The sequence below is a fragment of the Trachinotus anak genome, unplaced genomic scaffold, assembly GCF_046630095.1.
Source record: "Trachinotus anak isolate AG129_WGS33_773 ecotype Australia unplaced genomic scaffold, CSIRO_AGI_Tana_v1 ptg000009l, whole genome shotgun sequence".
NCBI classification, from domain to species: domain Eukaryota; kingdom Metazoa; phylum Chordata; class Actinopteri; order Carangiformes; family Carangidae; genus Trachinotus; species Trachinotus anak.
In genome coordinates this window covers 3,208,395-3,222,914 of record NW_027273860.1, presented here as the reverse complement: position 1 = coordinate 3,222,914, position 14,520 = coordinate 3,208,395, and the positions used below count along the sequence as shown (strand labels likewise).

At 43.8% G+C, this 14,520-nt stretch overlaps 1 protein-coding gene across 3 annotated transcripts in view; it reads right to left on the bottom strand.

Moving 5' to 3' along the window:
* drosha (drosha ribonuclease III) overlaps positions 1-14,520 on the bottom strand; it is an 85,181-nt gene that overhangs the window by 51,859 nt on the left and 18,802 nt on the right. For all 3 annotated transcript variants that reach the window (XM_071484627.1, XM_071484628.1, XM_071484626.1), the window contains exons 15-17: positions 13,548-13,647; positions 8,001-8,108; positions 4,295-4,402 (exon numbers count right to left, since the gene is read on the bottom strand). In XM_071484627.1, coding sequence (XP_071340728.1) covers positions 4,295-4,402; positions 8,001-8,108; positions 13,548-13,647 — 316 coding nt within the window. The remainder of the gene's footprint in view (positions 1-4,294; positions 4,403-8,000; positions 8,109-13,547; positions 13,648-14,520) is intronic.

Here is a 14,520-nt window from a genome sequence, read left to right as displayed (position 1 = left end):
GTGCTTTGTCAGTGAGGCTATGGTTTAAAGATTGTGTCTGTGTTCTAACATTATTACTTCTAAGAGTGGTTATAATCAATACTTTTATGATTACAATCTATCAAATGACAATGTCAAAACAATGCGACCATGTGAAAGGGTCGCTCAAAGTGATGAACCCACAGAGACTTCATCCAAATTTGCAGCACTACGCTACTCTACTACTTAACATTGAGTTTCAGCTCATTGTTTAGCTGCGTGGTCCATAAATTTACTGTCAGTATAATTTTTGGTTGCTGAAAACCCACTGTACACTACCTGCCCGGCACCAAACAGCAGACAGATGCAGCTAGCTAGCTGGTGAACACAGTGGCACAATTAGCAGCTGAGGAACCAGATGCTTCCCTCAGGACTTGGGGGAGACCAAAAACAGAGCTGAAGGACAGGGATTACTGGATTGGAGTTTGGCAGGTATCCAGAAACAACACTCCAAATGAAACTACATGTTGCTCTGTAATTGCTGGGTGTGTAAATGCAACTATTTGCTTATGAGTTCACCATATCTATGTAAAAGGTGAGGATACATCAGTGTTGTGTTCACAACTTATTTACAGTTACAGACTAAACCGGGATGAATTTGTGTGTTAAGTCACAAGAAGTTTACAGCTACCAACCGCAATAGAACATCAACATTGTGGGAAGTATAATTACAGAGCCTGAATGGACATTACGTCCATTTACTGTTGCCGTGGTGCTACCATCTAGTGAAATCTGACACTAAACTATAAATCAAAACCTACTCCAGGACTGCTGTTCACCCCTAACAACAGCTATAAATCCAGCTTCAGCTGTGGCTTCAGGTTCTGAGGGTTTTCTAACAGTTTATTGATGGTTGATAGTTTATTGAGGGGCGGCAGAGGCTCAGGTCATCCACTAATCAGAAGGTCAGTGGTTTCGATCCCCGGCTCCAACAGTGCACATGTTGAAGTGTCCTTGGGCAAGATACTGAACCCCAGATTGCCTCTGATGGCTGGTCCATTAGTGTATGAGTGTGTGTGAATGGTAGAAGCGTTACATGTGTAGACACAAGCGCTGTGTGAACGGCTGAATGGGTGAAACGCTTTGAGTAGTCGATAAGACTAGAAAAGCACTATACAAGTGCAGTCCATTTACCATGGCTCTGTGCCAGCATCAATAAGTTTAGCCCATGTGTAATTTTGGTTGATTCACTTCAAGCGTGTCACAACTGTACAGCTTATATAATTAATATCGGCCACATGCTTGATATACACTATTTGTTATGCAGTAATAATGACTTACCAGAACGCGCCTTGCATTGTTTCATAATATGAAAAATTATTCTCATCCTTTTGACTCAGAAATACATGGAAATATTCAAAGCCTATAAGATGGTATTCAGGCCAGGCCTACTTGAAAAAGATGGACACTTCAATCACATGGCCAGGCATGCATTGCTATGAATAACAAAACAAATAAAATACCCTACTACTCTGTATACAGAGTCACAGCCACATTCATGGGGGCACATAAACAAAAGCATGCAATATCAGAGCCAGGGCCGAGGACTTGTACGGTTAAATTATTGAGATCCTCTGTGATGCCTCTCATTCTGCCAGCATGGGGCAAAAGTGAGGACGGGGATGAAACAACAGGGGGCGGGTAGGATTATGAGGGCCTGGTGGATGTGGGGATGCGGGAGGATGAGGCGGCCATGAACACATGTCTCTCCAAACCCACCCCACCCCCTAAGTTTTAAATGTTAAATGTTTAACGTGGAGGCTCTCAGAAGAGGAGCTTCAAAGGGCCGTTGCTCCGCTGGTGCAGGGCAGGGGGAAGTGCCGAGTGCAGAGGCTCCCGTTCTCAGGCTGGGTTTTTGTCAGTTGCCTCATGCCAGGATCATATTGCTATTTGGTACTGCAATAACAGGTGTTGCTACACAGAGAATCAAACGATGTTCTCATGTCTTTACTGCCTGAGTATATCATAGATGATTATAGATTTACAACATATGTTCTCCTTGCAATTTTGATTTGCAGATAAGCTTTCATTAAAACATTACAGAGAGCGAGCTGGAAACAAGCATTGATTCTGTACAGACCCACCCAACTCCCTGGTTTCCCAGATGATCAGCTGCTTTCATCTCTTCTAAGGAAAATATGAAAAAAGGGAAATAAATTCTCTTTCCTTTAATGGGGGTACAGCTCATTATTCTTCACAGCGAGAAAAAAACGACCTATTCCAAAAAACCAATTCAGCCGTCCCAAACCAAGAATGACCACCCAAGTACTGTTCCTCGCTAAAAAGACTTCTTTAACTATAACCACAACTGGCTTTCACTTGGACTGAGTGTGTGTTCAAAAGTTAAAAGCTTTTAAAACTTAACACCAGGATATATCATGCTGTTACAGCCTTCCTGTCTGCATCATCTTATTCTCCAGGGAAAACTCCAGCCCAGTGCTGCTTGGTATTCTTAGTATACTTCGCTTGGCCAATGTCCATCATCCTGGGCAAGTCCTCAAAAGAACCCCGAAGCCCAGCCCCTGTACATTGTTTCCAGAAGTGCTACACATAGACATGACCCCTACTACAATATATCTTATTGGTACCACTCTGGCGCCCACACCAGCTCATGGTCACCTGAAACCTTTCCTACCTGACAAGTCTACAGGAGTGGGCCTCCAGTTGATCTAAGCTGCCCAGGATGATGGACATCCCATCACTTCTCACTGGCTAAATACCCACCACCCACCACCGGCTCAAGAGTGATTCTGATAGTACCATATCTAGTGATTTATTGGCGAAGTGGCTTTTCTGAAACACTGTTAAAGTGTTCGTCATCTGAAATAGACTGAGTTTAGACAAGTTTAAAATCACCCATACCTTATATACAACTACAGTTAAATGAATTCAAAGCACACAAAGCTTGCATCAAAGTACAGTTCCTTCTAATGCAATCAAAGAGTGGCACCAGATTCTCTCATGTTAGAAATGAACAGACTGCCACTGGAAAACATTCAACTCATTAAATGTGATCATCCCATTAGAGTAGAGGCAAATGGGAAGTGATGGCGGATCTGAAATGAGTTCTGACTCGGAGAAGGCTGTTTGAACAAGCACCATTGCACTCCTGCAGCCATTCTGTCCAAACCTATCTGGGCAGAGTGTGTGTGTACTGTGGGACATTAGCCACTGATGTGTGTGTGCAGCAGATGAGGAAGGTGCTATAAGCCCAGTGATGATGGCTCCCTACTTTGGTCATTTCAGTCCCAGTAGTGGTGAATTGCTGACAGCTCCGGCTTCATCCACACACAAACACACACACGCAAAGAGCAATGTCATGGTATTAACACCTCAGTGGATAAAACTGTGAAGCAGACAGATGGGCAACACACACTGCAGACGCTTGTATGTGAGCTGCCCTGATCAAACTGATGATTTTTTTCTTTTGTTTGTATTTTTTGAAAGATGGAGGAATTGAATGAGAAAGAGGGAGGGATAAATCCATTAACTTCTCCCCATGGGACCGAGATGTCAGCCTCAAATGGGCGTCTCCTCAGTGAAAGGGCCACAGCTTGTCGGCTGCTGGCAGCGGGTCACTGTTTCTTTTTTAGCGTTCTTAATGACAGGTCGTCATTATACAAACGACAAAAGGGCCAATCGTTGATCAATATGTGCAAATTTCTATGCATACGCACACACACACGCACACGCACACACACACAGAGCCTTGAGCGAATCTTAATGCATCCTTTCCCTTTTTAACTATGTATAGGCTACAACTCATTGATTTCTAATGTATCAGGTTATGACAGCTCTTCAATATTGCTGGAGGCAGCCGTGGGGCTTGCTCTGAGAGCACAGAGCTTGAGGCTGCAGACCTGACAAGGGAGAGCTGGCATTACGGAGGAGGCTGTTGTTGTCCTGACTACTGTCACTGCGACTCACAGCAGACCTGGGCCGCTCGCTGCAGAGATATGACTCAAGCCGGTGTGTGGGTTACCTTAGCTGACTTCTGAAGCCCCATTTTCACCTGAACTATTCCTGCAGAGGTGGAATTGGCACAATAATGAGGCAAACGCTGCCTCCCTGGATCTCTGCACACAAGAAGCCTCTGCACAAAATGTTTACCTTTTTTTATCTGGCTATCTAACCAGCTGTACACTGCCTAAGGGAACCACAGGGATTTGCCTACCTGTTAGTTATCAACTATGGCAGCCTTTAAATAATGCAGCTTGGGTTGGAGCATGGAGTCTCATCACTTTGTAAATAAGATGTTGTCATGACTGTGCCTTACCTGAAGGAGGCAGCGCTCCTTGAAGATGTAGCCAATGAGCTTATCCAGGTGCATCAGACACTGGTGGTACCGGATATGATGTGTTAGAACAGGCAGCATCATGGCGTGCTGTGGAAGACAGAGAGAATTGGAAAAAAGGGGAATAGGGAAGAGAGCATTGGAGGAAAAATATTGGAAAAGGAAAGAGACAGGAAGAGACAGAGAATCAGGATCACGCCTTATATGAAAGAGGAACGGTGAGAGCATGTTTCGAGAGAAAGTGTGATGGGGAGATTTTGAGAAAGAAAGCAGGAGGGAGAAATCAATCAGCTAGTCATTATTTATTAAGTGGTGCTCTGCAACAGAGAGATGAAATAATCAAAAACCCAATCGCTGCACTGTGAGAGGGAATGACGGGGGGGGGGGATCCACATTTGGACAGGACAGTCCAATCAAAGCCCATTTCGACATGTTGACACACTTACTTTCAGACAAACACCGACAGCGCCCTGTCACCCTCATGTGTGAGATCAAAAGAAAAAAAGTTTGAGTGGAACAAAGTGAAAGGAAAGTGAAAAAGGGTGGGAGAGGAGAGGCTGGTGGATGAGTTGTGAATGAAGTGTGTTAGCGAAGGAATGTGACACGCGAAGTGAGAATGAAAGCAGAAGAGAAAACAGCCAGTGGTCAGCAAAGAAATCTGACAGTCACAGGGCCAATCTGCAGAATCATTAGTGGTGGCTTATCAAGTCAGCCAGTCAGAGTGGCTGAGAAACTGTAGCAAAGGCTGGTGTACACACATTAACCTCATGCCACCACATGAGAGAGGAGGGAGCCATGCATGTTTTAATTAGTGCTACGGGGGAGGGTGAGCCCAAGGCCCAGCAGCTACAAGCAGTGCAGCCACGTAGCCCTGGGGCCATCACAGGGGCCATGGTGACACACTCCCCAGGCCTTGTTAAGCAGCCAATTAACAAAGCCAGGCCCTGGTCATGTCTACAGCTCCTGACCTGTTCTGATGACTGCCTGAGTGACTGACTGTATGTGTGTGTGCGTGTGTGTGTGTGTGTGTGTGTGAAGAAAGGCAGGGCGGGGGCTTGTTAGAGTTGATACTCCAGTAATTAAAAGGTGGGAAATTTCTAATTTACTGTCACAGATGACGTTTGGACACCATCCATCTGGACTAGTGGCTTGAACGTTCTTTTCCCCTCGCTGAAATATTACAAGCATGAACTTTAAATTGCACTTGAACCAACTATATCATCATTTTATTAACTGGGATGCAATAAAACGGTTACCCCTACTTGTTTTCCAGGTTTAATCTCACCCATTTCTTTCTCATGTAATAAATAATAAAATGAACTGAACATCTTTTTGTTTAAAGGCTCATTTATTCTGATGTATGCTATATCATGTGCAATGAAGTTGTCATTGTAAGGCTAAAGGCTTACAGTTCTCTACTGCAACTTATTTTAAGGGATTTTATGAGGCAATGCATAGTCAGCAATGCAAAGTATTAAAGCAATTCACATTTGCAGAGGAGATTTAATCTATTTCCTACCTACCTGCCATCAATACAAATTTAGACTCCTCCATGCTCTGGCTTGGTTATGTGATATTTAAGTAGGTGGATAAATATATATGTTAAGTGATGACAGATAAATTAATGCACCACTTTTGGGGTGAATAAAGACCCACCCACACACTATCTTTCTCTTAAAATGTTTTGGACCAACTGATGCAGACACACAAAGGCTGGAAGACAAAGCTGAAAAAAGTAGTGAATTAAAAAAGAAACATGCAAATATAAATGAAAATAAAAAATTCCAATGAATAAATAAATCCCATCCCTGCCATCAATGTGTAGCCTGGTCCTTGACTGAGCCTTTCAAGTGAAATAACCTTGGTGTAGCCAAGCGATGTCAGTAACGAGTGGGATGATTTTGCTCCAAATAGAGCTCCTGCTTTTAGAATCAAGAAACTATAGGTCAGTTTTGCTGTTATCTCTCGTCTGTGTCACATGTTGTGCAGACTGTACCACTGCAGTTCGAGGTGAAATTATTCATGAACCAATTAGTCATAGCAGTACAGCTTGAAGCAAATATAATTGGGCAGCAATTATGGATTGGATCCTTCTTTGCTAGACCTCACTGGTCGGCTGGTCAAGAGAGGTCTGGTTTGCGAGGCTAGAACTTTCTGTCATTCCTCTCCAAGTTTGAGCGCGAGCATCAGCTGTGGGCTATCTTTACTGCACACAGGGACAGGGGATGTGTTCAGAGGGAAAAGACGTGCAGCGCTGATGCCAATTATTTTCAGAGTAACAGGCAGAAAATACTGGAACAGACAATAAATGAAAGAATTATAAAATAAAGAACACTAGTGAATTTCATTACATTCACAAATCCATGAACAAATGCAGCTCTATATGTTTCAGTGGGCACGGCGTGGCACTAACACATCCAGGGTTATGGTTCAAGTCTCATTAGGGCTGCTCATGCTAACTTGTATGCACGCATGGTACAGTGAGCTGCATATGTTTTTCTGACTTCCCTGAGATCAAGACAACATACAGCAAAGACCCGTGTGGAGATAAAACTGCATCCTGGTTTATTTAGCCTCCAACAGCTGCTTGAAGGAGATAATGCACATGTTCTCTTCCCATAGTGAGCGGTGGTGGTGAAGTTGTATATAAATAAACTGTCAGGTCTGAGACATTACTTAATGAAGGGTATGGCCGCTGAGGCTCTGTGGGAGTCCACTTTCCTTACACAGATTTTGACACTTGAATGGAGAAGTGACGCAATGTGTGGAAAGATCAGAAGCCCAGTTTCTGACTGTGGCTGTGCAGCGAGCACTGGACTGTGTCTGTCTGAGTGGATTTACTTCTGTGTGCATGTGTCTGCACATTTAAGGGATGATAGCAAAGGGTTACAAATTTTTGTAGCTCTGGCCATCATTCTCATAGGGGTTATTGTATTCACTTTGTTAACAGATGGTAAGGAGACAAACGAATAGTTTAGCAAGATGTTCTAAACCTCTTTATTAGGGGTTAAAACCCAGAATGTCACTAATAAACCCTCATTGCACAGGGTAATAATTTTACTGCCATGACTTCAGATTGCTGGGGCTCTGACTCCACAGATACCAGAGCATGATCTAAAATACTCTGGTTCTTAATAGCTGCATCAAAGTAGAGACTGGTGTCGACAGGTGAGCAGGCATTTGCAATCAGCGCATCCCATCTCTGTGAGTCAGCCTAAAGAGCTTATTTCAAAATCATGTCATCTTCTCAAGTCATTCATGAACAACGGTGTTACAACACTCTGGATGCAGCTTCTTGAATGTGAGGATTTGCTAGGCCATGGGAACTTAAAGCCTTTTTTTCTTTTACAATTTTAAGACTTTTCTGACGAACATGATAAACTGATATTGAACCGAGTCCTTATTTACTGTTCTTGCTTCTGTTCTGTCTCTGCACTTTATTTTTAAATAATCTTATGAATCTTCTTATTTCTAAAGCACTTTGTATACAACATGTTTCATTTCAAACATTATGTAAATGTCAAATAGTGTGTGCATTTGTGTAAGTGCATGTACAAATCTGTACAAATCTATACATCGCTGAACATCTGAATGCGCCCATACATTCACGTGTTAGATCCATGAGTGTGTATTGCAGCAGGTATGCATTTGCCAGTGTTTGTGCATGCATACGGTGGATGGGTGTTACCTGACAGACGTCGGAGCGGATGCCAGTCTTCCAGAAGCCCTGACTGCTGAGCTCCACTGTCACCTCACGGCGCATAGTGTTCTTCTGACGGATCTTCTGAAGAGCTTCCTGCCAAACAACCAGCCAGTCAATTATTGATCCGCTGGAGCACAGCCTACGGAGACAGCTCCCATCCTCAAAGCCCCACCCCACCCTCATCCCTCCCTCCTTTCACTCCTTCTCTCCCAACAGATAGGCTGGCACATGCAATAAACTGAAACCTCCATGGCCTGACACACATACAGTGTAGTGGTGGACAGGAGCAGCAGGTGACAGTGACAGCTCTGCTGGTCCTGGCTAATTGAGGCACTGCAATAGGTCAGCATGGCTATGGGCAGGGGTGGTGATGGTGCTGGGTGTAGGAGGGCTGACGCTGAGGCTTCAGTCCCAGCCACCAAGAGCCAAGGCACCTGCCTGCCCATTAAGACCACCTCACAAGAGCCTGGAGGTAGCTCCATCATCATCATCATCATCAGCAGCAGCAGCAACACCAGCAGGAATCATTACAGAAGCACACACAGTGCATCATGTCAGCTCTATAGCAAATAACTGGAAATTCAGTAGGGGCAGCTGAGTTTGAGACAAGAGGGTCCTACAAATAACAACAGAGATGGAAGATGTATTGACACACTGCACCTCCTAAACGTCTGCGTGCATGCATGTGCTTCATTTGACTGAGACGCTATCAACTCAGTCTGAGTTAACCATGATCTGCCTAAAATGGAACGCCAGGAATTTTTGACTCGCAGAGAAAATAAGAACAACAAAGGCATGAATAAATAATGCCATCCTACTTTGAACTGTGCATCAAAGTGAACACGCTTGCTCACACGCAGCACGTGCACGTGCAACCACACACAACAAGTCTTTCCATGCACAGCCAGCCACTGTATATGGAAAGCAGTAATCACTGAGAACTGCGAATGATATGTAAATACTTTATTATGCTGAGATTTCTACAGGGTCAGAGAATGGACAGAAATACAAAAACTAAATAATTAACCAGCAGTGGGGAGGGAGGGAGACCAACTTTCTGCTGGTCAAACAGACAAGTCATGGAACATTTGACTTATATCATCACACCCTTCTGCTGAGAGGAGTGTTTGCATTTTGGATCAGGTTGGGGTCAAACACCAAAGACACTGTCTGAAATTCAATACCTGCAGACTGCAACGGTACATCTGTTGCATGTGTGCTCCCTTTGCTTACTTGTGCTTATGCAGGTTTATTAAGGGGCTCTAGTTTATTCTCATCACATTTCTCACATTGTTTGAACAATGCAAAGCATGAAGATTAGAGCTACTGCACTTGTAGGTTGACCAGGATAAGGTCTCTCAAAAGTAACTGCCACATTAACATTAAAATTTGCTGTGGATATTCATGCTTTCCAGTGGACAAATAACATTTTTGTTGACCCGACGCCAAAGGGTTGTTTGTTGAAGAGAGATGCATTTACATTTTTAGGTGTGCAGGTTAAATGAACCTATGGAGGTTGAATGCACTTATCTTCAGTCACAAAAGCACTTTCCAAATGAATGCAGTGTAATGTAAAAACAAAACAAAATAAAACAAAAAAAAAAGTCAGCTGTGCAAAAAAGATACAGACTGGTGGCAAATTAAAGGAACAAGCTGAATAAAAGAGGAGAGAAACGTAACGAATGCAGATGCTCCCACACAGCTGCAGTTGAAGAAGAGGAAAAGATCTAAGTAACTCTGAAAGAGGGTTCATTGTTGGGGCACTAATGACAGGACCTTCAGACACAGAGATGCTCAAGTGGCTGGTGTTTCAATAGGAGCAGTGACATCTGCATTTCAGTCTATGACAAAGACATGAGCAAACAGGGTCAAGAATTGGACATTTGACGACCGTGATGCTTGTGCATTTGTGTGATGGAAGGAAGAGAGCAACCTTTCCTCAGGTGAGGTGAGAGGGTCAACGCAGGACATGATCAGACTGTGTCAGCAAGAACAGTCCGGCCACTGTTACATGAGGAGGGATATTATAGTAAGGCTCCAGTGCATAAATCCCTCATTACAAAGATGAAGGCACATTTGAGAGTTCAGTGGTGTAAAAACCAGAGGCACTGGTCTGCAGAGATGTGGGGGAAAAACAGCGATGTGGTCAGATGAGTCATCCATCACCATATTCTCCACAACTGACGTCATGTGTGGCGTTCACCAAGAGAGAAGGACAGGCCTCAATGCTTGACCCCTACAGTGAGGGGACCCAGTGGCTCTGTTACAATGTGGGGGGCATTCTGCTGGTATGGTTAGGGTCCACTTGTCCCTTGTGAGGGAAGGGTCACTGCAAATCAACACAAAGTTGTTCTGAGTGGTCACCTTTATGATGCATCATCTCTATTCTGATGGGAGTGGTGTCTTCCAGGATGACAATGCCCCCCCCCCCATCCACAGGGCACAAGGGGTCACTGATGGTTTGATGAGTATGAAAATGATGTGAATCATATGCTGTGGCCTTCACAGTCACCAGATGTCAACCCAACTGAAAATGGGAGATCTCGGACCAACGTCCAGGACAGCATTCTCCCCCGCCTCCATCACCAAAACACCAATGTCTTGGTGTTGATGGTGTTTATGGTGTTCATCCTCCAGCAGAGTTCAGAGACTTGCAGAATCAACACTAAGGAGAACCAAAGCTGCGCTGGCAGCACATGGTGGCCCAACGCCTTACTAAGACTGTTTGGTTTGGATGTTGTTTTTTCCTTTAATTTGTCACCCATCTGTATAGTGGTTTTTTTTAATCTGGATTAAACATCCTTCCTTCCCTCCTTCCTTCTGTCCTTCATAACCACCTTCAGAACAAACTTCATTTTTTGTACACCACAACAATCAAGACTCTTTAAGAGCAAAATTGTCAACAGGCTGTTCTTTCTGTCCAAAATACAATACTTTCAAAGAACTTGGGTTTTATTTTGTCATTTATTTTGCCTACTATCTTAATTTTAATGTCTTTTTTCCTTCTTTTGCCCAACTTACAAGTGTTATCTTCATCTTTCTCTCCGTATCTTTTATAGATTGTTTTCTCAAACTTAAGGACCAAATAAATAAAAGTTCTTATGAAGAGCCAGGTTGAAGTGCCAGAATCTCAAAATTGGGCCAATGTAATGCTGCAGCGGGACAATGATCCTTAAGAACACATCCCAATCAACACTGGAATAGACTGAGAAAAACAGTCTTAAGTTCTTGTGTGGCCCAGCTGAAGCCCAGACTGGAAACCAAAGGAAAATCTGTGGAATGAGTTGAAGATAGCTTTTCAAAGATACTCCTCACACAGCTCGACCGAGCCTGGCCAAATCTGCAAGGAGGAATCAGAGCAAATCCTCAAATCCACATATGCTGAGCTGATAGAGAAGACTTGGAGCTGAATTCACTGCCTAAGTACTGACTCGGGGCTGAATACTTATTCAAATTACAGATCAGAGATAACAAAGTAACATACTTATGTATTTCATCTTCAATACAGCTACGTTTTCACCATGTCATTATAGGTTATTCTGCACACCCTTTTAACCAAACCAATGAAGATGCAAAGACTTTCTTTTTTTACAATGTAAAAGCTTCAGAAAAAACTGATGGAGTTGAGTATTTTCTGATTAGATGGTCAGTGTATTTGTATATTTGAGGACCAGTCATGTGTTTGGCTGAGGGACTCGCACAAAATCCATCTGTGGAACACACACAGACAGCCTGCATGTCCCTCCATGCCACACCATCTCCACACACACACACACACACACACACACACACACACACACACACACACACACACACACACACACACACACACACACACACACACACACACACACACACACACACAACCCACCACGCTCTTAGCATGGGGTCTGGAAATGGGGAAAGAGGTGTGCGCCCTGGTGTGAAGGCCAGTTCTCGTCAAGGTGCACACCTCTGGTCTCCCTAGAGCTCCGTGGTCTTCAAACCAAGCACAGAGGTATCAAAGTGCCAGCTGGAGAAGCACAGCATAGCTGTGAACACCTCTGACAGGATGATTCTTAATGGCAGCAAATGCCTATCAGAGGAACAGGTGTTTAGTCTTTCATTGGAAGAGCATTTACACAGGAAGCTTCAGTGTTCCCTCGGGCATTAGCTAAGTAGCAACGCCGCACCGCCACTGCAGTGAAGAGACACTGACATGGCTAATGTTTGTGGTGGAGCCTGATGGACCCAGTGTGTGAGTGTGCGTGTGTTTGGGTTCGGTAATTGCTCCAGTGCAGGTTGACAGTAGGATTGTCAGGGCCTGTTAGCCGGAGAGCTTTGCCGAGCTACCTGGGAAACAAGCTAATTGAGCTCTGAGTTCTTACTCATTATTGGTGTATCAAACAGACCAAAAGAGGAGACTAGATCTGCAGCACACCCAACGCCTCAGAGAGAAGAAAAGCTGGATCTACTGTAGAGAAGTTACAGCAGTCCCTGCAGGAGAGCTACACTGGGACAAAGCGCTTGTGCTGGGCTACTTAAGGCCACACGTGTGATCCCCTGTGGCTACATGGTCATTACTTCACTAAACCTAATCCCTTCGCTGTCCTTAGAGGTGATTTGACCTTCACACTGAGCTCAGGAGAGAACTTACTGCCATCTTATTCTGGGCTGTACATTCATCTAAATTATACATTAAAGGACATGTTCACATTTTTCAAGTCGTCTTAAAACAATGGTCAGGTGCCCAGATATCTGCCTGCTGAGGCCTCATCTTACCTTCACAAATACATTAGTATGTACTTTATGTTTTTTAATGGCCTGTGTGAAAATCTTGTAATAGTAAGAGCTACATATTTACTGTGTATCTGAAATAGACATCAGGTGAGAAAGCTAATGACGTATTGTCAAAGTAAGGTTTCGATTAATGATAAAACCATTTACTACATGTCTGAATCAATTTTTTCAACATCAAATAAGACGCTATGTAAAGGGAACAGGTCTACACTTCAATGACATATTAGGCTTACAAGGTACTAATGTGCAAATCAATATTTTTTCAAGGTATAGCCCTGGATTCTATATTCAATTATTTCTCTGTTGTGGGGAAACCTTTATCCATGAAAGTCTGACTGTGGTTCTTCCATAAATGAACAAGTTCACTTTTGTCTGTTTCATTTTTGTTTAGTGAAGCAGCATCCTTGTTAGTTTGAGGCAATAACTCCGACTACCAGCGGTGGATTCCAGATAAGCAGCATCTGAATCAATGCACACAGCAGGAATAATAGCAATGGTAATAGTTTTGTTTTTGAAATAAGTGGCTGTGAATTTCTCATTTCTGCAGTGTGTGCAAATGTGCCAGTGTTTCGGTGTTTCACCTCTCATATCTGCGGGAAATTAGCCTCCAAACGATTCCAGTTGAAAGCACATTGCACTACATCCACACCAAAAAAGACCCAAATACAAGCCACCTGACGATGTTCAGGTATGAGTGTGTCAGTAGAAACAAAAAAAAAAAAGTCAAAGTGTGTTTGCGTTCTTTTAACCCACCTCTCTCTGTGTCAGCTTCTGCTTGTCAATCTGCTTGACCTTGGGGCTGTTGGCCAGCAGGTGGCGTAGTTTCACATAGCTCTTCCACAGCTTCTGGTACCTGATAAAAGCAAATAAGGTGGTGTCAGGCTGACAGGAGTCCATCTCCTCCTCACTCTCCGGCTTCGCAACAACACATCAATATTTCATCTGCGGCTTGGCTGATATTAAACATAATTTAACAGTTGCCTGGAGCCGTTATTGCATTAGCTGCTTGTGTGTGAGGGCAGTGGACACAGAAGATTCTCTGTTTCAGATGTCTGCCGTTTGAACTGTGAGCAAGGGTCCACACACACACACACACACACACACACACACACACACACACACACACACACACACACACACACACACACACACACACACACACACACACACACACACACACACACACACGCTGACTTACAATTTGCAGTTGACCATATTTTCTTTTCTGGTAAAAAAGATGTTAAGTGGTGAAACATTTGAGCAGCCCTGACACATGGCTCAAGAGCAAGCTCACAACCTCCTCATTCTCATTTTCTATAAAAACCCCATTGTCTTTTCTCTCATTTGCATCTGAAAGGAGGCAGGGAGTTATCGGCAAGGTGACATGTAGCCACCATACTACCCCCCTCCCCCACTTCTCCCCCCTTCTCTCTTTTCAATCAGACCTCCTGATTGATGCACTGAGGGCCGAGTGTGACCGTTCTGCTCCCATTCAGGAGACTTTCTCCTCATTTACCCAGAGTTATTCAATTATGATTGGTGGGATGGAGAGGTAAGGTGGTGGGGTTTGGGGGATAGGATGGTGCATTGACAGAGAAAAAGGGAGAGAGGCATAAAGAGAGTGAAGGAGAGAGACGAGGAAGGAAAGAAGACGAGGGAAGACGAGGGGGTGTACTGTGGAATAGAAGAATTATAGAGCTTTAATAGTGGGGACTTCATTAGAGAC